This window comes from Pimephales promelas, chromosome 11 (assembly GCF_988280905.1).
Source record: "Pimephales promelas chromosome 11, fPimPro1.hap1.1, whole genome shotgun sequence".
NCBI classification, from domain to species: Eukaryota; Metazoa; Chordata; class Actinopteri; order Cypriniformes; family Leuciscidae; genus Pimephales; species Pimephales promelas.
In genome coordinates, this window is record NC_142779.1 from 7516481 (window position 1) to 7538343 (window position 21863).

A 21863-nucleotide genomic window follows, 5' to 3' on the forward strand; every position below is an offset into this window, starting at 1 on the left:
TCTGTTTTGCATAAGGCCGACTGGCTGTCAGGGTTTCTTCTGAAAGGAACTGAAAGTCAATTATCTACACCATTTCTCTCTGACATCATTGTGCTAATACAAGTTGCTCTTGACCTCATGCTAGTGTGTCTGAGGCTGATGAAAGTAAGGCATCTCTTCATGATTGGATTAACTTCATATGTGGCGAGTGTCAGTGAATATTACATCGGAGGCTCTATGATGTGCCCTCGTCTCCTCGTCTTCTCCTCCATCTCTGCCCCAAACACTTATCTGCGGCCCGGGGCACTTAAACCCCACATTACACACACATACGCTTGACCTGGGGTGCGCTCTCTCTGGCACTGGCTCTGCAAGCTTCAACACACACAGGCTTGATAATCGACTCAATTAAAAAGGTCCAATTGCCACAGCAAATTGATCCAAGTTATAACATTATCATTAGCACTTCAACTATGGCAATTACTGGACATTCACAGGCAGAACCAAGAATAATGGGGAAGGAAAATGAATTGACTTTGTACAAAAGGACATCCATTTCAGACGCACTTGGTGTAAATAGCCCTGGTGTCAGCAGTATGGAGATAAAGGAACTGAAGCTATCACAAATGTTAGCGGCTTTATGCAAGGAAGCGCTTCTGTAACAGACAAGTGGGCGGGACAATTTACATCAAAAACATACTTTTGCATCTGGGGATTTCAAGTTGGATTTTCTAATCGATCTACTTTTTAAAGTTAGGCTGTTAAAGTTATATATGATATATATACACTACCTATAAAAATTAATACTTTTATTCAGCAAGGCTGCATTTAAAAGTGATAGTGAAGACTTTCCAAAAAGATTTTTATTACAAATAAAATGATTTTCTTTTGAACTATCTAATCAAAGAATCCTGGAAAAAATGTATCATATTTTTCACAAAAGTATTGATGGTAATAATAACTTAGAAATGTTAAGCACCAAATCAGCATATTAGAATATATATTCTAATCTATATCTATTATAATCTGTGTGTGTGTGTGTGTGTGTGTGTGTGTGTGTGTGTGTGTGTGTGTGTGTGTATATATATATATATATATATATATATATATTCGAAGATAATTTCACAATTATTATTCTCTATATTTTATTCTCTATAATTATTCTCATTACTGTTTTTACTGTATGCATGATCAAATTAATAATGCAGTGAGCATAAAATATTTCAAAAGCATTAAAAACATCATATCCTAAACTTTCAAATGGTAGTGTAAATGGTTTTAAAACTATTTTGAAATTACCAGTTTCATTCTACTTTATAAAGAAGTGTCAGAAATGACGAGTATAATTGTAATTATGTATTATTATTGGCTGCCCTGGTTTGTATGTAACAGTATAAAAACAAATCTTCACATTTTTTTAAAAGAAAATAAACACCCAGAGCACACACACATAATAATCTGAAAGTCTGTATGCATTTAGCTGTATGCAAATGATGCTATCGACATACAGTAAGTGAATGCTATATCCACCAAGAGACATCAGAGCATTTTGCAATATGTATATAACAGATTAGTTGTAACTGGTCATTTTCTGTACATGGATGCATGGAGTCGACATTTGAATCGATATCAAAATATATTTTAGAAGCAGTTAAATCTGAATGGACTCATGATGTTGTTCTGAAAAGGTCAGTCTTACAATACAATCCTGAATACGGCTGCCTATAAAGCAGAAAACACAGAAACAAAACCATTTTTAAAAGCAACAGCGATGTTTAATATTCTCAGCACTGTTTAATATTCAGGTGAGGAAGGTTTTCTTCCAGTATGTGAAGGAGTGTGTGTGTGTGTGTACATGTAGCACTATAGAGGCCTGCCTTGCTCAGACAGGGAGATGTCAGCAGCGAGTGATATAAGCCTGAGCTCCACAGCATCCTTGCACTGCCATACAGAAGAGCCGACAGCCAGGAAAGACAAGCCGTCCTCAAATCCGAAGGCTCTCTCACTAATTGTTTCTGAAAAAATGACATTTGTCTTTTTTGCACCTTGCTTCAGGTGTCAGTGCCTTTCACATTAGAGGGCTTGCGATGGTGCGATTGCCCTGAAGCAGTTTGTTTGATGTTTTGAGGACTGTCATTTCCACGTGCAACTCCATAGAAATTGAAATCTGTATTTATTTACATGCAAGGTTAATAAAAAAAAGATGCCTAAGTGATTTGAAAGTCAAACAACTGCACCTGCCACTCACCCGTAATTTTATGCAGAACAGGTTCAGCACTTTGTTACAATGCAGAAGAGATACAAAAGGTAGAATACAATAATTGTACCAGCTTATTTCTGATGTATACAAGCCCTCATCTAACACTGGTATTAATTTGTACCGTTTGCTTACTTGCTTAACATCATTACTACTATTCGAGTTACCGTTTTGTAAACAAAAACACTATTACGTTTATTTTATAAGAGCATAATTAAAATGAAGTGCACTCTAAAAGAAATGCAGGGTTGTTTTAACCCTAATTTGGGTCAAATATGGACAAACCCAGTCGTTGGGTTACATTTTTAAATGACATTTTTAAGCCAACAGTTGAGTTTGTTCATATTTGACCCAAATTTGGGTTAAAACAACCCAGCAATTTTTTAGAGTGTACAAAAGTCATGACCCTGTAATGTTGCTTTGCCTTTGAGGTTCAAAAAAAGTATTTAAGAACAAAAAACCGAAATAATAAAAATGATGTGGGTTGTTTTAACCCAATTTTGGGTCAAATATGATTATTTAAAACATTTTTAAATTACATTTAACCCAATGTTTGAATTCCTCCATAAAAAAACATAAAATGTATATAATAATCTATTTCTTGATATCCAATTATTCAGGAACACGATTTGTGCATGCTTAAACTCTCTGTTAGAGTTATCTGTCTTTGTGATCACTATATTATAGTTATCGTTTCTTTCTGTGACATTATGTAGACAACACTGCCACTTGCTGCAAGACAGCAAGTACCGCATTTACTGCTTCCAGAAACAATATACTAAAAGGTGTATGAAACAATGTATGTGTGTGTGTATATAATACACACAACTGAAATATGTTCTAAATACAAACACAAAAACTTTACAACAACTGTATAGAAATGTGTATTTTTTTTCTATACTAGGCAGCCAGCTCTAATTGCAAATAATAAATGTGCTTTTGTAATAAAAAAAATTGCTTTTGTGTAATAGTAATGCATTTTCAAAAAAAAAAAAAAAAAAACGATACAACTCTATTTATTTGTTACATTTGAAGAAACCAAAGGAGCAACCTCTTGAATTATTTTGTTTCATAATAATGTTTCGAATGTATTTTCCTTTCTTCTTTCGGTAGCGGAGGGCTTTTTTTTCATGTTTTCTTACTCAAAGCCTCCGAGAAGGTTTGTGAGCATATATCAAGATGATGCACTGACAGTCAAAGGAAGAGCAAATACAATCAGGGCCGGGAACAGGAAGAGAAGCGCTCTCTACAGATGGCAAGACGCATCCTTTCAGTCCTTAAACAGACACGAGAGCAGCCGAGGGACCGGGCCCTGTCTGTAGATTGTGTCGAAGAACAGTGGGTACTTGGCACAAGTATAGCAGGAACAATTAGCGTCACGTAAGATTCCCTGAGCAATGGTGGAGAGAGGATACGAGAACACGGCATCTTATTTTCTGCGGGCGGACTTGAACTGTTATTTACAGGCATCTCTTCTTGTCATTAAACACAGCAAGAGCAAGACTCAAAGACAGCGGTAGTCATGCCCCATATTTCACTGCTGATGACTTATGTGTGGGCAGGGAGATTTGTTTGCATCCGTGAATACCTAATTAAAGAATCGACAGAGGAAGTAGGCCTCTCCTTTGAGAACGCCCCACCACCCAGTCTCTGATACTGGGAATGTGTTCTTCTTAGCATTGTGCTTTGGCTCTCTCATTGTGAAACACACGCACAGGCAAATGTACCGTTGGAAATGTCAGTAATGAGATGAAGTAAACAATTTTACCATATGACACACTTACACTTTCAGTTCATTACTGTGTGTGGGAGGTAATGTTCTGCTGGCAACGTGCATGCACATTACTACAAAGACTGACAATTAAAACGCATTTCATTAAGTTGGGCAATATTGAAATGAACACGCTCTGAACTTCACAGGCAAAAACAAGCAAGAGACGGCCTCTCATGCTCTCGCTTTGTTTAGGGTTTGCGTAGACATTCTGTCATCCACTATATGTACTAAAACACCTTTATTTAGCCATCAAAAAGCATAGGCCTATTCATTATTTAAAATAACATAAAGTATTTTTTCAAAATTAAATGCATTTCATTTCAGCGAAGAAAACATTTCTCGTTCTCATTTAGTTTAGGAAGAGCAGGCAACGTCATCTGACTATAGCAAAGGAAGGAGAAAGGACATATCTCAGCTCCAGGATAGAAGTGTGAGCCAGCAGGATGGTTATTATTCCATCATTTGGGCTGAGCTCTGGAAAACCGAGCCCCATCAAATAAACTTAATCCAGGCTGCCTATGACATAACACCAAGCCCATCCAACTTGTTCTGTTGGGGGAAGGAAGTTGTCTTACAATGCAGACTGATCTCATGAAGTAGCGCGTGTATGACACGCCAATTCGCAGTGTTTTAGTACTCGAGACTTGGACTCGTCTCGGTCTCGAGACCATATTTTAATGGTCTTGGTCTTGTCAAGGACTCGTGTCCATTTGGACTAGGAAATGTCCCGTACTCGAACATTTTTTTTTTAGGACTCGAAATTATTCCCGAGTCCACTCGAGTTCAATTAAAAATATTTTTCATGATTATTAATGTATGTTAATAAAATATTTCTTTAAATTGATTGACACGCCCAGTGATTGGTGATTTTCTAGTGCGCAACTGCGCATGACAAATTGTAATGAAATTACTTTTAACACCACCGGCATCATAAAATGTGTGGTAAAGCCTCATGCTGGAGTGTCCACTGTGATGAAATTCATTAAATTTACGACAAATCATTAATTCATGATAATGAATGGCTTCTTGGCAAATATAGAGATTTCTTGTGTCATTTCACCATTCAATCTGTGATGACATTGGAAATTAATTTAAACCAGCCTGAAAGCCTCTTGAAATGTCTCAAAATCACAGCTCTTGCAAATGATATGTCACACTCCCCAATTTCCTAGATTCCATCAAGCTTTCTATTCAGGTTATTTCCATTCTATACCCAATAGCCATTGAACAAAATTTCTGAGTAAAACTTTGATCAAATCAATACCATGCAAACAGAAGTATCTTATTTATCGGAGAAGGCGAAACAAACAAAACATGGACTTTCCACCTCAGCTAGTCTACATTTGTGCCTCACTTGCACAAGTCACAATTTCATTTTTCTCTTTTGTTTCTGTTGATTAAGTCTGGCACCTGACATTAAGATGCTTTGTACTGTTATCCTCCTCTTGGCATTAACAGGTATGTTTATATCCGCTTGCATTAAGACTATTTAGGCTCGCATGGGAAATTTGACAATGCATTGAAATATTTTGCTTGATAAATGCTGTTACTTGACATTTTGAAGGGCTTTGGCCTGAAGGTAACACTGCTTCTCATTGATTAAAGTTAATTTGGGTGCTTAGAAATTGTATAAAGACATCCTTTTATAGGCCACCTAGTCTGTGTTATGGTAATGAGCATTTTAATAAGCTGAAATTTTGTAGCAGGTAAATGCCAACCTAATAAACTAACTCTACAAATGCTGTTTCACAACACTGTTGGCTTTCCTATCCTGGAATGATGTGCATTCATTTCCCCAGCAACGGTTAATTCTATTTAACTAATGTTAGATCACTTTATGTGTAGGACTGTGCCAGTCTACTCTAATCAGCAAGAGTCACAAAGGAGATAATCCTCTGCTGCAGTACGTGGTGAATAACTCTCTGAGAGAACACCCTGTGCTGACCAAACTACGACTGGTGGGTAGAAAAGCACGTGCCACAAAATAAGCAAATTCATCATGTGAAATCAAATAAAAACTTAAAGGAATGGTTCACTTCAAAATGAAAGTTCTGACATCATTTACTCACCCTCATGTTGTTTCAAACCTGTATGAATTTCTTTCTTTTGCTGAACACAAAGGAAGATATTTTAAAGAATGTCAGTAACCAGAGAGTGGATGGACAACATTGACTTCCATAGAAGAAGAAAAATACTATGGGGTACATCAACTTTTTGGTTACCGACATTCTTTAAAATATCTTCCTTTGTGTTCAGCAGAAGAAAGAAATTCATAGAGGTTTGAGTAAATAAAAACAGAATTTTCATTTTCAAGGTTCAACGTGTTTTGCTCTTCTGAAGACCTCGGTTGTAACTTTCTATCAGCACAAACCAGTCTGGCCATTCTCCTATGACCTCTGACATCAACAAAGCATTTTCGCTCACAGAACTGCCACTCACTTAATATTTTATTCCTTCATCTTTTTACTGGGATTTTCATGAAAATCCCAATAGATCAGCAGTATCTGCAATACTCAGAACCAGCCCATCTGGCACCAACAACCATGCTATGTTCAAAGTCCCTTAAATCACCTTTCTTCCCCATTCTGATGCTCAGTGCCTAATGCCTGCTATACAGTCTGTGCGATTTTCAATCCTAAAAGATCATTACAAACTGTACAACATGAATATAGTAAAATGGGGTACAACATGTGGCGGCTGCTGGTCTTTCAAAGAGGGGAAGCTCTTTTTTCTTCTTCTTTTTTTTTTAAACTCGACTGTCAGGTGTGGGGATGGTGAAAAGAGCGAGGATTCGATGCAGAGTTGATGGGCTTTATTTTATTGATAAAAACAAACAAAAAACAAACAAGGGGAATAAATTGGGAGCAAAAAAGGCAGGTAACGAGGGAGGACAGGTGGGGCAAAATAACTAATAATCAGGAAACAAGATGGGAGTCACAATGACAGGAAAGCACATATGGCACAACAAACACATGACAAGCACAAGCCATGTGCTCATACCAAACATGACAAAAACACATGACCAATAAAACAAATTAAAAAGCAATTGTGCTCACACAAAATGAGACCTGAAGAACGATGAGAACACTCATAAGACACGTGTTCACACAGAACATGACAACATGAAAGCACACAGCTAGTGTAAAACACAAGCTACATAGCACAAGACAAAACATGACATGAAAGCACGCGGCCGATGTAAACACAAGCCATGTGCCACACAATACACAACACACTGAACAGAGCGAACACGACAAGACAGAACGCTAACGTTACGCATGAGTACGACCATAAGGTCATCCTGTGCACTCACAACCGAAAACAAACACGCGGAGAATGCATGTCCGAATCCCAACACAAAAGTGAAACCAAACTAGACAGATGTGCCGTGATTCAAACACCACGCCCGCACATGTAACAACAAGACACCTGACATCGACGGAAGAAATGTGGGAATTAGGTTGAACTGTGAAATATCTGATGAAAATTGCAAATACTAAGAAATATGTTACAGTAGTTCGTCTTTCGAGTAAAATACACACAAAATTCGCGACGAGACTGAGCACGAAGTCTTTAAACTAGCTTCCACGTCAGCGATTTTTTTATTGGGTGAAATCGCTGTCAATCAAAAGGAGATGCAATCCTCCAATCATCACGCGGACGCCCGGACGCCAGGCCAGCCCACTTCCCTATTAAACCCAGAGACGCCCGGCGTCCGTGGGCGGGACATAATCGCAGCATTTATCCAATGACCGTCTAGTTTAACAGCACTGAAAAAAACTGTTCAAAGCAGCCCCATTGAAGTCAAAGGACGCCGAGCTTCAACGGGGAAATGCCATAGGAAAACGCATGCACTGTGACGGGCTACAGGAGGCGCTGCATGAGAAGGAGATCAAGTCAGCCGACCTGTTATTTGTTGCTTAATCTGAACGAACTAGAAAGAACTGTTCTAACGCATTTTTACTCATTAAAATGTTAACACAATAGTACACATTTGACCATTATTTGTTTGACATTATAGGGGAAGCTGAGCTTCCCTTGCAGTCTTAAAGAAATCTCCACTACAATGCACGATTTATGTACCATGCACGATGATGACACTTATTGAATCGTAGGCTATGATACAAGTTAGTATAGAAGAATAAAACGTCATTAGCAGCATGCGCTAATGGTAAACAATAATTGTGTTAAAGTGCACTAAAAAAAGAGGAGGAAGCGAAAGAGAAGAATATGGACGCGGTCATCATGGCTGGGGAACAGCCGTGTCGATATTTATATATAATAAATGTCCTTTTGTCAAAAATCTAAAATTTGGGTAACATTTAAATTTCATGTGACTTTTAATCTCTAATACTGTCTGAGTCTTCATGTGTAGTATCACACACTAACACTAGAGGTCAGTAGAAGAAAAAAAGTCTGCATTTTTTTCATCTGTGTATTTCTGTTTTAAGAGAACTATGAGTGACCCCTGGTACCTGATGATGGTGGCATCTGAACAGGCTCAGCTTATGGCTAATCTTGCCAAACTAATAAAATCCAATAAAACTATTGAGATTGGTGAGTAGTACAAGTAATATAATTAATGAAAAACTTACTGCTTACCTATAAAACACACATTTTGCATCTGTCTTAGGGATGTACACAGGATACAACGCCTTAAACTTGGCTCTGGTAGTTCCTGAGAATGGACGCGTGGTGGCCTGCGAAATTAATGAGGAATATGTGAAAATAGCCAAGCCATTTTTTATAGAGGTAAACCAAAGCAAAACACAATCCACCAAGTTTGCAAAACTATTCAAGGCTGCATTTCCCAAAAGCATTGTAAGGCAAGTAGATTGTGGAGACCATTACCACCAATGTTCTCTACGATCAACTTATCTCACAATGCTTTTGGGATACACAGCCCAAGCCCATAATAGTACCTTTTAATGCAGGCTATAAAGCTGAAGTAATTTGTATTAGAACTGCTTTAGACAACCGTATCAGTGAATTTGCTCCTCATACACATACACCTACACATATCAATTTCAATACTGATTACTGCCTGCCAATGCAAGAACACAGTCATCAGTATAAAGTCCAGCTGACCAGTAACGATTGAAGGCAGAGATGCAGAAATGTCCATCAGACTTTACCCTGATTGCTGATTGAGACCGATGTGATTGGACATCTAAGTGCTGATATCTGCACAAAGCCAAGCAAGTGCTTTATCTACACTTTTATCTTTTTATTCTATAGTTTTATAAAAATGTCATAAAATAACACCCAATCATAAAGCAAACTTGTATGTCTGGAAAAAGCAAAGATAACAGATAATGGACTGAGGGATGTTTTGTTATTCTCTATAAATTAACAAAGTAAAATTAGAACAAATAACTACAAACTCTCTTTGTTTTAGGCTGGAGTGGAGGATAAAATAGATATCCATATTAAACCTGCAGTTGACACCTTGGGTAAAGATGAAATACAATATTATCATTATTATTGTAATTATTTCAAGTGGAGATATATATTTAAAAAAAACATCCTTGTGTCTTTACAGATGAACTCCTAAGTGCTGGCGAAGCTGGGACATATGACTTTGTGTTCATTGACGCTGACAAGAAGAATTATGACACGTACTATGAAAAGTCACTCCAGCTTGTTAGAAAGGGTGGCATTGTAGCTATCGATAATGTAAGTAGTACACGTTATTATAGTATTGAAACGAGCCCATACGTAAATACATACTGCATGCTATATTTTACAGATTCATTTATAAGGAGTCCTAAAAATATTAAGATAAATAAAGCAAATATTGTCCTACCTTTGCTCTTTGGTTGTGAGTAAACTGGTGTTTTTCTGCTCTCCAGGTTCTCTGGGGTGGTAAGGTCATCAACCCAGCTGAAAATGACCTTTCTTCGCAGACCATAGACAAACTCAACAAGAAGTTATACAAAGATGAGCGGATTGATCTCAGTATGCTCACTGTTGGAGATGGCCTGACACTGGCCATCAAAAGATAACCCAGATTGTTTAACAAAAAATAAATAGTCTATAGAAAGACAATCCTGTTCCTGGAGATCTACCTTCTACTTCAGCTCCATCTCTACTCAACACAACTGTCTGTAATTATCTAGTGCTGCTGATTCAGGTGTGTTCTATCAGGGTTGGAGCTACATTTGCAGGCCATTGTTATTTTAAATACACTTTTCACTAAATAAATAATCACATTGTCAACCAAATTGTCTGGTGTTCTTGAAAACTATGGCACGTAGGCTGTAACCATTAAAATGATTAATATATTTATAAAGCTAGCATGTTTTGCTAAGCCTAGTAGCGTCAGTAGGTTTGTCCACAAGATGGCGCCATTACTCTTCCTTTTCAAGTTAGTTCACTTTTGAGAAAAACATCTCCAGGTTACTTATTTACTTGTGTGCAACGTAATTATTTTTGTACTGTAGCCTGCTATCTTTAAAGTTACAACTGAAGTAATCCACATTAAATACATCATTAAATCGGCTATATATCTGATATAATGATAGGCTGCCTATAGCCTACATGTTAAACATTTCTTTCTATAGCAATTTTACATTTCCCTTAGTGCTACCTACTCAAGAATTGTTCGTTAGCATGAATAAAGAAAGTAGTGTTACAGTTTAACGTGTTGTTGACGTCGGACTCATACCCTTCGATAAAGTTTCGTTTATCGTTAATCAGAGCAAAATGTGGAAAGTGAAACTTAGCTTGTTATTGGATTGGAATGATTGGTGGGCTAACCTAACGATACCATATAAAACCCAGAAAGTTGTTTCGATGAACACCAGAAGAGCTCACAGATTGGAAGAAGGTAAGATTTTGTATCTGTCATTTTGTGTAGCTATAAATAAGTAAAATAAGCTGCTTTACATTAATAATAGAAGCCACTTTGCTATTTATTTATTTTTGAGGGGAAAAAAACTGCAATTCTATCAGTGATTACTTTTGATCTAAAAAAAAAAAACTTAACTAAGATTTAATTTAAATTATTATTTAAGATGTAAATTATATTTGACTGATCATTTACTTTTGTTTTTCTAGATCCAGTTGTAAACAAGTGGTCAGTCAGATACTGGCTTGGCTACTGTAAACACAGTAAGGATTCGAAGGAAACGAAAACTGAAAGAGTGTAAACATTTGCATCTATTTTGTGTTTTAAACAATATTGAAATGTCTGAGGACGATCTTAAACTGTTGTCCTGCCACTTTACATGGGGCTTGCTAAAGGAGGATGCTGATCTTAACTTTCTCGAAGTGAAAGTTCGTGAAAAACTTTCGGTAAAAGGCGAGTATGTAGGAAACCTGAAACAAAGAGATTTCAATTTTCTGGCCTTCATTAAACATTTGCAAGGTTTGAACGACGAGGCGCTTAAGAACCTGCAACTAGCAAAGGATGAACATCCGGCCGATGACAGGAATGTGATAGTGATGTATGGAAACCTGGCCTGGGTGCACAGTCTCATCGGCAACGCAACTGAGGCTGAGAAGTACGTGGAGAAAGTAAATGAAATCCTTAAGGCTTTCCCCACCTCATCTCCAACAGAGCTTCACAGAGAAGTTCAGAGTGAGAAAGCCTGGTCGCTTCTGAAGTTTTCGAGAAAGTCCTACGCCAGGGCGCAGGAGAGTTTCCTTGAAGCTCTACAGAAAGAGCCGGATGACAAGGAATGGAACACGGGCTTTGCCTTTTCTCTGTTCCGTCTGGAGGGACTGAAGATTGGCCAGCACAAGCGTGTGTGTTTTGAAGAGTCTCCAGCTGTGCTCCAGTTAAAGAAAGCTCTGAGTCTGGACCCGAACCATGCAATGATTCACGTGTATCTGGGGTTGAAGTGCTACAAGAATGAAAAGAATGCAGAGGCATGGCAGTACATGACTCAGGCCATCAAAATGGCTCCGGATAACCTCAGTGTTGTTTTGCATGTTGCAAAGTTCATGAAGAAAGAGCAGCGTTATGACACGGCCCTGGAGGTGTTGATTAAAATGCTGAAGAAAGCGCCAGACTCATCACGCTTACATCTCGAGATCGCTAACAATTACCGCTGGAAAGCCATGCAGATTGACGACATACACAATCCGGAGTTGCTGGGCCTTTGTGTTCACCATTTAGAGAAGGGTGCCAGTTTAAACCCAGGTCACATATACCCACAGCTGGAGTTGGCACAGAGGTATGCAGAACTAAAGCAGACGGCTAAAGCAGAGCAGAAGTTCTCTGAGCTGTTTGCCCTTCCCGACCTAAAGCCAGCTGACCGTCAAGCCTGGCATCGCATGTATGGGGATTTCCAACTATACAGGCTGGGCTCAGAGAGAGCCGCGGTCGAGCAATACAAACAGGGCATGAGGCTGGGACGAGTGTCCACCGAATGGACCAGTTGCAAAAACCGACTGAGAAAAGTCCTTCAGCGTGACAGACGGGACACATACGAGATCCGAATGTTCTTTGCTTCCTTTAGAACGGAGAACAAAGATTTTTGAGAGAGAACATAGGCTTCAATAATGCAATGAGCTATCATTATGTTTATGGAAAGTCCCCATAAAACCTTTCAAATCTTTATGTAAAATCTGCAGACATTTAGATTGATTGCTGAATTGCTTGTTTTCACCACAGTCATATTTTCTTCAATAGGCTAGCAGGAATGTTGCTTTATCCACATTTTTAAAATAAACAAACAAACAAATCATTTTAAGGTGCTTACTTTAAAGTCCAAACCTATTGAATATTTCCCTTAATTGTCCGTATAGGAAAGAAAGGGTCACTATTGTTATCAGGATGTTTTCTTCCATCATTGAGCATGGCCTCCTGTCTGTTTCTATTACAGTTTATGCTGCTGTAATGCAAATGGGTGACACACCACAATTACAAATATGCTAAATAGAAACAAACACTAGTGATATCAGGCAATAAAAATAAAGTGTTAAAAGTGAAAGTCGCATGTATTCAGATGATAAGGCAGACGGATGTGTTTATTATTGGAAGCTGCGCTGTTGGACTCAGTCCAGCTCACAGTGACCGCTCAGCATGACTGAAAGTGGAGAGCTGACTTGTGCTTTTCTGCTGCACAAACATGTACTTATAGCTTGAAGGATGCTGTTACTGCAGTACAATACATGCAAATCTTATAATAAGAGGAAATGTTAAATAGCACCAACATATAATAAAGTTGTCACAGTTCTGCTGAAAATAATGTGTGCTGAATAGGAATTTGAGTACACTCTTAGAGAAAAGGGTTCTATATAGAACCTAAAGTGCTATGTATTTGGAACCCCTAAAATGCAATGCATGTGAATGATCACAAAATTTAAGACATGGGGGTTAAAAAATGTAATTAATCAACATCAGACGAAGAGTGCCATTTCAGTTTTTATCCTCCAAAAATCAGCATGATTAAAATGTGATATTAAGTTACTACAACAGTTTAATGAACAATAATTTAATTACAACTACAAAATGTTGCAGAATAATGTATACTGTATGACTGAATAATAAAGAACCTTTGTGCCAAAAGGGTTCTTTCTTGTCATTATCATCTTTTTTTTTCTGCATAAAAGGTCCTTTGCAGTTGAGTAAAGAACCCTATGCTACATATATATAACCCTTTTTTCTAAGCCTAATATGAATGTTTTTATATTAAATTATATTATTAGTCTAAATTATATTATTAGAATTTAATGCTGATATTTCAGTATAGGCAGTAACAGGGTTGACTTACAGATCAGCCCCTACATTTATATTGTGATTTAAAAAATAAATGAATGAAATATAAGTGAAAAATAAAAAGTCCTAAAAGAATGATTATGACATTTTTATGTAGGCTAATGCCTTCATCATTTCAATAAGGGAAACGGCTACTAAGTGGAGCAAACATTTGCTAGTAGAGGTTAATCAACAACAAACAATAATTACATCATTTTACTGTAGGCTATCATATGATAAATATTGAGTAATTACAGGAATTTTATAGCCTAACGATTAAAATACTCAATTCGCGAGCATTTTTTTTTTTCTTTAGCGTGTATCTGAATCATTTATCAATGTATATGGCCTAATGAGCCTGTTATCCTCGTAGGCAATTTAGTTTAACTGTCGATAGGCTATATTTTTCTCAGATAAAAAAATAATAGACCTCTTTTTCCAGAATTTCTGATTTGAAATATGACAATAAGACTGTATGCTACATTTTTCAGCATATTGTATATCTATTCCAGCTTCGGTAACTTAAAAGAAATGTTAGAAATAATATGAGTTGTGAATCTGCGGACGAGTGGAGTTCGTGTGACGTCACATCAGTTCCCTGGAGATCAGTGGAGGAGTGAGTGAGTGAGTGAATGCGCAGGATGCTGAGCTGAACAGCTGATTCGGAGCATTTAACCTGTACTATGGACAGCTGTATTCCGCTAACCTAGCATCTATTGCAGTATAAAAGGGGGAGCATTTTCACTACTGCGAAGGAAAACGCACCAGCCTCACAATGGAACGTTTTCTTCATTCACCTGGCCGGACACGGGAAGAGTACCGGTCCCAAACGCCGCGTCCTTCATCGAAACTCATGTCAAGGTCTGCCTTTAGCCTTGGGTCCACAGCACCACTGAGAGGTAATGAAACCCTTACCGAATTCGCCGCAAAACCGGCCGATAGCTTAGATTTTTCAAACAAATATGCAAGTGGAATCAATCTGAGGAAAATTAGTGAGAAAGAATTACTGCAGGGGCTCAATGACCGCTTCGCGGGATTCATCGAGAAGGTTCATCACCTGGAAAATCAAAACAGAGCGCTAGAGAGAGAAATTGAAGCCATTCGACTCAGAGCAAAATCATCTTCCTCTCTGTCCAAAGAGTATGAATCAGAACTTAACGGTCTGAGGCAGCAAGTTCATGAGATTGGCCTTCAGAAGCATCAGATTGAGATAAACCGTCAGAATCTGGAGGACGAGTTTGACACTTTGAGAGAGAAGCATGAAAGAGAGACTCGTGGTCGAGTTGATGCTGAAGAAAGCATTTCAGTACTGAAGAAATGCATTAATGATGCATACCTAACCAAGCAAGACATGGACAGAAAAGCCAAAGCTCTCGAAGAGGAGATCGGACTCTTGAAGAAAAACCACGAAAGCGAGGTAGCAGAAATGATGGCCCAAGTCCAAGAGGGTCTTGTGACAGCAGAAATAAGGGATTTTAGTAGAAGTGATGTCACTGCAGCTCTGAGGGACATCAGGATGCAACTTGAAGGTCACACCGACTCTGACATCCAATATGCTGAGGAACGCTTTCGAGCACAGCTCGCCAAACTGACCAAAGCTGCTGAGGTCAACAGAGAAGCTCTCATGGCCACTAAAGCAGAGATTAATGAACACCGGAGACAGCTGCAGTCCAAGAACAGCGAGCTGGACTCTGTGAAAGGTGTGAGGGAAGCTCTGGAGAGGCAGCTGTATGATCTCGAGCAACGGCACAATGCTGAAATCCATCGCTTCCAGGTATGGAAATATAATGGGATGCACTGTTTAGCCTAGACTATTTGAATCATTTAGAGTACGGAAATCGGAAATAAGAGCAATTCTGTTTAAATCAAGAAACAGTAAGTTGAGCACTATCAGTGTTGGGGAAAGTTACTTTTAATATTGTGTTACTCCCTAAAAAAGAAGGTAATCGCATTACTAATTTACTTTTTATGGAAAGAAACGTTACGTTACATTTCCGTTACTTGTTCTCACCTTTGCGTAATATTCTGAGTTTGCATTTAACTGTTTTTATTCATACTGAGGAATAGTACTGAAAGTGTTTTTGTGCAAGTGAAATGAGTAAATACAATAACCATCATGGTTTGGACAACACTAACAACTTGCATTACTTATTTGAAAAAGAACTCAGACATATTGTTTTAAATTTAAAATTAATGTTACTTTACTAGTTATTTGAAAAAGTAAACTTATTACGTAACTTCTGCTACTTGTAATGTGCTACCCCAACACTGAGCACTATACACCTATTCCTATTCTACATAATCTACATAAAATTCAGTACCAAGTCATGTGGCTTTTTTTCTCTCTAATGCACTTTCATTGTGTTTCTTCTTTTGTCCATGGTCCAGGACACAATCAGAGAGTTGGAATATGAGCTGAAAAATGCTAAATATGACATGAGCAGTCATGTGAGGGAGTACCAGGACCTTCTCAATGTCAAAGTGGCACTGGATACTGAAATTTATTCCTACAGGTACTTCTTTGATTACATTATTTTGATTTTACAGTACAGTGACCTCATAGCAAACTTTCAGGACCAACAAAGTCTTCATAACAGGTCTGAAAATTGTTTTTATTAAACCTCATGTATTTTTAGCCGCTTTCCATTCCTGATTCTGTCCGTAGTGTTACAAATGTTTATCCAATTAAAATGTATTTCTTTTCAATCCCTTTACAGTGCAAATTATTATTTTTTATTTGTACCTTGAAGGTTTAGTCTTGATATTGTGTGTCATTGCAGAAGCCTTCTTGCAGCACATTTATTATGTGACATACAGAATTAGTGAGTGAACAAAGCGAGATATGTTCTACTTAACTGAAATGTTTATTAAACAGGAATGCTAATTTGTATGTAAAAAAAAAAATCATTATTAAGTGTTTTTTATTCCAGTTTTCAATTAATCTGTTGTTTGATTACAGTGAGTTTAAGTTTCAACAGAAATAGGTGTCATTTCATGATTTTGTTGGCGGCTTCCGTGTCTGTTAATGCTTGTGAGAGTTAGCCTCTGCATTAAGAAACAATAAATAGGACACATTTTTGACAAGATTCATTATATTGCCATCAGAACCAAATTATAGTATTACTAGAAATGTCCAATACTTACTGGCAGGGCGTCAGGGTTGACATGCCAAGCGTCTCCACATCCATGTCAGTGATCCCATGACAGAGGAGATACTGAGAAGTGACCTGGCTGAGGTTTTACTTCATGAGCCCTTGTGAGAAATACAGAACTCTGCAACAGTTATCATAATTTTTATTTTATATATATATATATATATATATATATAATATTCATTGCAATGCCATCACTGCCATATAATAGTAATATTATAATTTGGCTGTGACGGCACTGCACGTCCAGATTTTGCAGTGTTTGATGCGTTCCTGGGTCAACTTATTTTGTTGATCCTGGAACAACATTCCTGTCTGAAAATGTAATCGTAGCCTTGACATAAACTCTAAACACGTCACTCAAATCTGATTGGTTATTGGAATGCTGTTCCAGAATCGACAAAGACGTTGATATAGGAACATGCTGTACTTGGTGAAATCAGGGTCTTTGACGGCACTGTAATGAATGCTGTCAAAAGCATTTCCGATTTATAGTTTCTTAATGCTTAGATGTAAAATACATGGCTTGTCACTAGCATAATGAATCTGAATATTATTCAAAATTGTTTTGTTTTCTTTTTTTATCAGGAAACTTTTGGAGGGTGAAGAGTCAAGGTACTCTACAATCTCAGATGCACATATTTCAGTACCATACATTTACAGACAGTCACCCATCTATACTCTCCCTTGTGTCAAAAGGCAGGGGGGAGCAACTCGAAAAGCAGAGCCTCAGTACAAATTTGTTGAAGAGATTATTACAGAGACAACCAGAGAAGATGTGGAGATATCGGACTCTGGCTCTGAGAAGAGTGGGGAGGGGAGAGAGGGTGACAAACCAGATGAGGAGAGCAGTGAGAAAAATGAAACTCCTCAAGAAGCTGAAGATATTGAAGAACCAGCTGTGGAGAATGGTGATGAGCACAGTCCTGAGATAGAGACAGAAAAAGAGGATGAACCAGTTAAAATTACTCCAGTTGATTCTGAGGTACAAAAAGATGCCGACTCTGAACCAACTCAAGACTCTAAAGAAAAGGCCATTGATGAACAAGATAAATATGAGGAAACTGACACAAAACACACAGAGCAGAAAGACCTGTTGAATGGAAAAGCTGATGGACCTAAAGAAGAATGTGTGAAAAAGACAGATAAACCAGCTAAAGAGACAGAGAAAGATGTCCCCAAACCAGATATGTTAGAAAAGCAACAAATTCAAGAGAAATCAGAAACTGGATCAAAAGACAAACCATCTCAGGAGCCACAAAGTCCTGAAGCAACAACTGAAGTAAACGCTAAGCCCAGTGGACAAACTGTGGAGGTAACTTCTCCAAGAACTGAAGATGATCCACACAAAGATGCTAAAATCTCACCAGAGAAAGAGAAAGAAACAACTCCAGTTCAACCTGTAGAGGAAGATTCTCCTAAACCAGCAGCTGCTGAACCTGCTGAGAGTGGAAAACAGACTACTGGAGAGGACACAAAAGATATTTCTAATGCTGTACAGTCTGAGCCTTTGGGAAAAGACCAAGAGGATAACAACAAACTAACAGAGAAACCTGTGGAGAAGAAGCAAGAGGCTCAATCAAAGACAGAGGAAAAGGAACAAAAACCTGAGGAGTTTGTTAAAGATAGCAAAGTTGTTGAACTGGTAGACAATGTGAAAACAAAAAAAGGTGAAAGTATCAAGCATAAAGAAACAGAAAAGGCACAAGAAAACCTTTCCAAAGCTGCAGAAGAAAAATCACAACCTGAAAAGTCAAAGGAACAGGAACTTGCTAAGCCTAAAGAAACCGAAAAGACAAAAAAGGACATTTCCAAAGAAAAATCACAACCTGAAAAGTCACAGATACAGGAGGACAGCAAAAGCGACAGTGTAGACACCGTCAAAACTAAAGAGGTTGAACTTGCTAAGCCTAAAGAAACAGAAAAGACACAAGAAAACCTTTCCAAAGCTGCAGAAGAAAAATCACAACCTGAAAAGTCAAAGGAACAGGAGGACAACAAAAGCGACAGCGTAGACACCGTCAAAACAGAAGAGGTTGAACTTACTAAGCCTAAAGAAACAGAAAAGACACAAGAGGATGTTTCGAAAAAAGCTACAGAAGAAAAATCACAACCTGAAAAGTCACAGATACAGGAACTTGCTAAGCCTAAAGAAACAGAAAAGACAAAAAAGGACATTTCCAAAGAAGTTGCGGAAGAAAAATCACAACCTGAAAACTCAAAGTTACAGGAGGACAACAAAAGCGACAGTGTAGACACCGTCAAATCTGAAGAGGTTGAACTTGCTAAGCCTAAAGAAACAGTAAAGACACAAGAGGACGTTTCGAAAAAAGTTACGGAAGAAAAATCACAACCTGAAAAGTCAAAGGAACAGGAGGACAACAAAAGCGACAGTGTAGACACCGTCAAAACAGAAGAGGTTGAACTTACTAAGCCTAAAGAAACAGAAAAGACACAAGAGGATGTTTCGAAAAAAGCTACGGAAGAAAAATCACAACCTGAAAAGTCAAACGAACAGGAACTTGCTAAGCCTAAAGGAACAGAAAAGACAAAAAAGGACATTTCCAAAGAAGTTGCGGAAGAAAAATCACAACCTGAAAACTCAAAGTTACAGGAGGACAACAAAAGCGACAGTGTAGACACCGTCAAATCTGAAGAGGTTGAACTTGCTAAGCCTAAAGAAACAGTAAAGACACAAGAGGACGTTTCGAAAAAAGTTACGGAAGAAAAATCAAAAACTGAAAAGTCACAGATAAAAGAGGACAGCAAAAGCGACAGTGTAGACACCGTCAAAACTGAAAAGGTTGAACTTGCTAAGCCTAAAGAAACAGAAGTGACACAAGAGGACGTTTCGAAAAAAGCTACGGAAGGAAAATCACAACCTGAAAAGTCCCAGATACAAGAGGACAGCAAAAGCGGCAGTGTAGACACCGTCAAAACTGAAAAGGTTGAACTTGCTAAGCCTAAAGAAATAGAAGTGACACAAGAGGACGTTTCGAAAAAAGTTACGGAAGAAAAATCACAACCTGAAAAGTCACAGATACAAGAGGACAGCAAAAGCGACAGCAGTGTGGAAAGTGTGACAAGCGAAGGGGAAGTTAAAGTCACAGAGAAACAGGTTGATGAAACACTGAGCAATCAATCCCCCAAAGCCAAGGAAACAAAATCTGATGCAAAGCCTGAGCAAAAGGATACTAAAGAAAACAAGACGTTTGAGAAAGCTGAAGAAGAGGATAGTGTGATGACCAACGGCAGTGGAACTAGCAAGGATGTTAAAAGTGAAGAAACTGTCTCAAAACACAAAGAATCAGACAGTGAACATGAAGTGAAGCCTACCAAAACAAGAGATAAAGCTCTGGAGAAGACAGAGCAGGTCAAAGAGAGCAGCAAGAAGGACAGCGTGGACACCAAAGGTCCAGAGGAAACAACTAAACCCACTAATGTAGTGTAGAATAACAGCTACCCTTAAGAAAAAATGCCATGAGAACGAGAAAACTGTTTAATTAAGCTTCCTTGATGAATGCAATATAAATTACTCACACCCGCGTGACGTGAGAGATGATCTCAGTTTAGCATGAAATTTAGAAACCGCTTTCTGACATTTCCGACGCAGATGCATGCGTACTCTGTGATCTACGTGTACATGAATGTGTGAATCTTGAGGAATGTATAAGATTTTATTTTGCTACATCTGATCAGCCATATGTATGTAATGTATTAAAATAGGGCTATATATTAACTTAATAAATATTCCAGCATATCAGTGTTTCCTAGTGTATTAATTCAAACGGTTTTCCTGTAGAGGAACTATGGCCTACTGATTTTAATGTGGTGTCTGATGCTCCACTTCTTATCCTTGGTTCCAACACTTGCCAACCAGCACTTACATATTCTCTTTAGTCAACATAGCAGCTATTCATCTATAAAGGATCATAGGGCATTTAATTAGTATATGCATTTACCTAAAAACTCACTTAAGACTTACCCAGAAAAACCCTAGACTGCTTGATATTTTAAGATGTCTCTACTTTGAGGCTGAAGTATATCATCTTAATCTGAAGGGCTATAAAATGACATCCAGATTACCAAAGCCCGTCTCAGTGCTGAAAACTAGGAGTGTGACATTAGGTCTAAAGAGCAGAGCCTCGAGTGATTTTGCTTCATGTTCCAAAGTCCCACATAAACACTGTTCAAAAGTTAGGGGTCAGTAAGGACGTATTAAATTGATCAAAAGGGATGGTCATTTGTTACAAAAGATTTCCATTTCAAACAATGTTCTTTTGAACTTTCTGTTCATAAAATAATTCTGATAAAAATGTATCAGTTTCCACAAAAATTTTGTAAATCTGATACATTTCAAAAATCAAAAAAGAAAACGAATTTTAAACCAACACAACTTTACAATATATATATATATATTAATCAAATAAATGCAGCCTTGGTGAGCATAACACTTTAAAAAAAAAAAAAAGAAAAAGTTGACCCCAAAAATTTGAACAGTGACCAAAGACAGTATTTTTTTTTTTAACGTATTAAAGTAAACCTACAAAATAATATAAATGACTATTACCATGCATTGTAGACTAAAACAGACATTTATGTAGATTACGTAAAATTAGGTTTTTTCATTCAAAATAGCATTTCCCGTAACCATAAACCCACAAACAATGAAGTCTGGGTTGTTTAAGCACTAACCCTGTCCTTGTTCGCCTAATTACACAGGAAACTAAAACATCCATTTTAATCCAGTTATGTTCAATAGGTCAATACAAATGGGTGGAGTATATCAGATGTGAGAAAACAAGCAGTGTACCATGTTTTTACCAAGTGACATTAATTTCTGCCCAAACATTTTTGACTGAACTGCAAAAGATCCGAAAAGCTTTTATTCTACCTTTCAAAAGCGAACAAGCCCTTTAAATTTGCTTCCAAATCGGTTGTGAACATTTAGTACCATTTTTCCTCTGTGTCCACAATCCTGTTTGACCCATGTTT

At 37.8% G+C, this 21863-nt stretch overlaps 3 protein-coding genes across 4 annotated transcripts; all 3 read left to right on the forward strand.

Annotated features, from left to right (window-relative positions):
* The first annotated feature begins 5324 nt into the window (after window positions 1-5324).
* Window positions 5325-10234, forward strand: comtd1a (catechol-O-methyltransferase domain containing 1a). The gene is made up of 7 exons (XM_039671613.2): window positions 5325-5468; window positions 5856-5968; window positions 8462-8567; window positions 8644-8762; window positions 9409-9463; window positions 9553-9686; window positions 9863-10234. Exons 1-7 carry the CDS (start codon window positions 5432-5434, stop codon window positions 10013-10015), a joined length of 717 nt encoding a protein of 238 aa, XP_039527547.2. The 5' UTR covers window positions 5325-5431; the 3' UTR covers window positions 10016-10234.
* A 419-nt stretch (window positions 10235-10653) lies between these two features.
* On the forward strand, window positions 10654-13513 carry ifit8 (interferon-induced protein with tetratricopeptide repeats 8). The gene is made up of 2 exons (XM_039672356.2): window positions 10654-10839; window positions 11070-13513. The coding sequence occupies exon 2, from the start codon at window positions 11199-11201 to the stop codon at window positions 12495-12497; it is 1299 nt and encodes a 432-aa protein (XP_039528290.2). The 5' UTR covers window positions 10654-10839; window positions 11070-11198; the 3' UTR covers window positions 12498-13513.
* Window positions 13514-13672: 159 nt separating this feature from the next.
* Window positions 13673-20634, forward strand: LOC120479664 (uncharacterized). Of its 2 annotated transcripts, XM_039672354.2 has the most exons (4): window positions 13673-15490; window positions 16105-16229; window positions 17457-17483; window positions 17568-20634. In XM_039672354.2, exons 1-4 carry the CDS (start codon window positions 14492-14494, stop codon window positions 20317-20319), a joined length of 3903 nt encoding a protein of 1300 aa, XP_039528288.2. In that variant the 5' UTR covers window positions 13673-14491; the 3' UTR covers window positions 20320-20634. The 2 variants fall into 2 exon arrangements, with proteins under 2 accessions (XP_039528288.2, XP_039528287.2); XM_039672353.2 differs by having other exon boundaries at window positions 17457-20634.
* Window positions 20635-21863: the final 1229 nt, after the last annotated feature.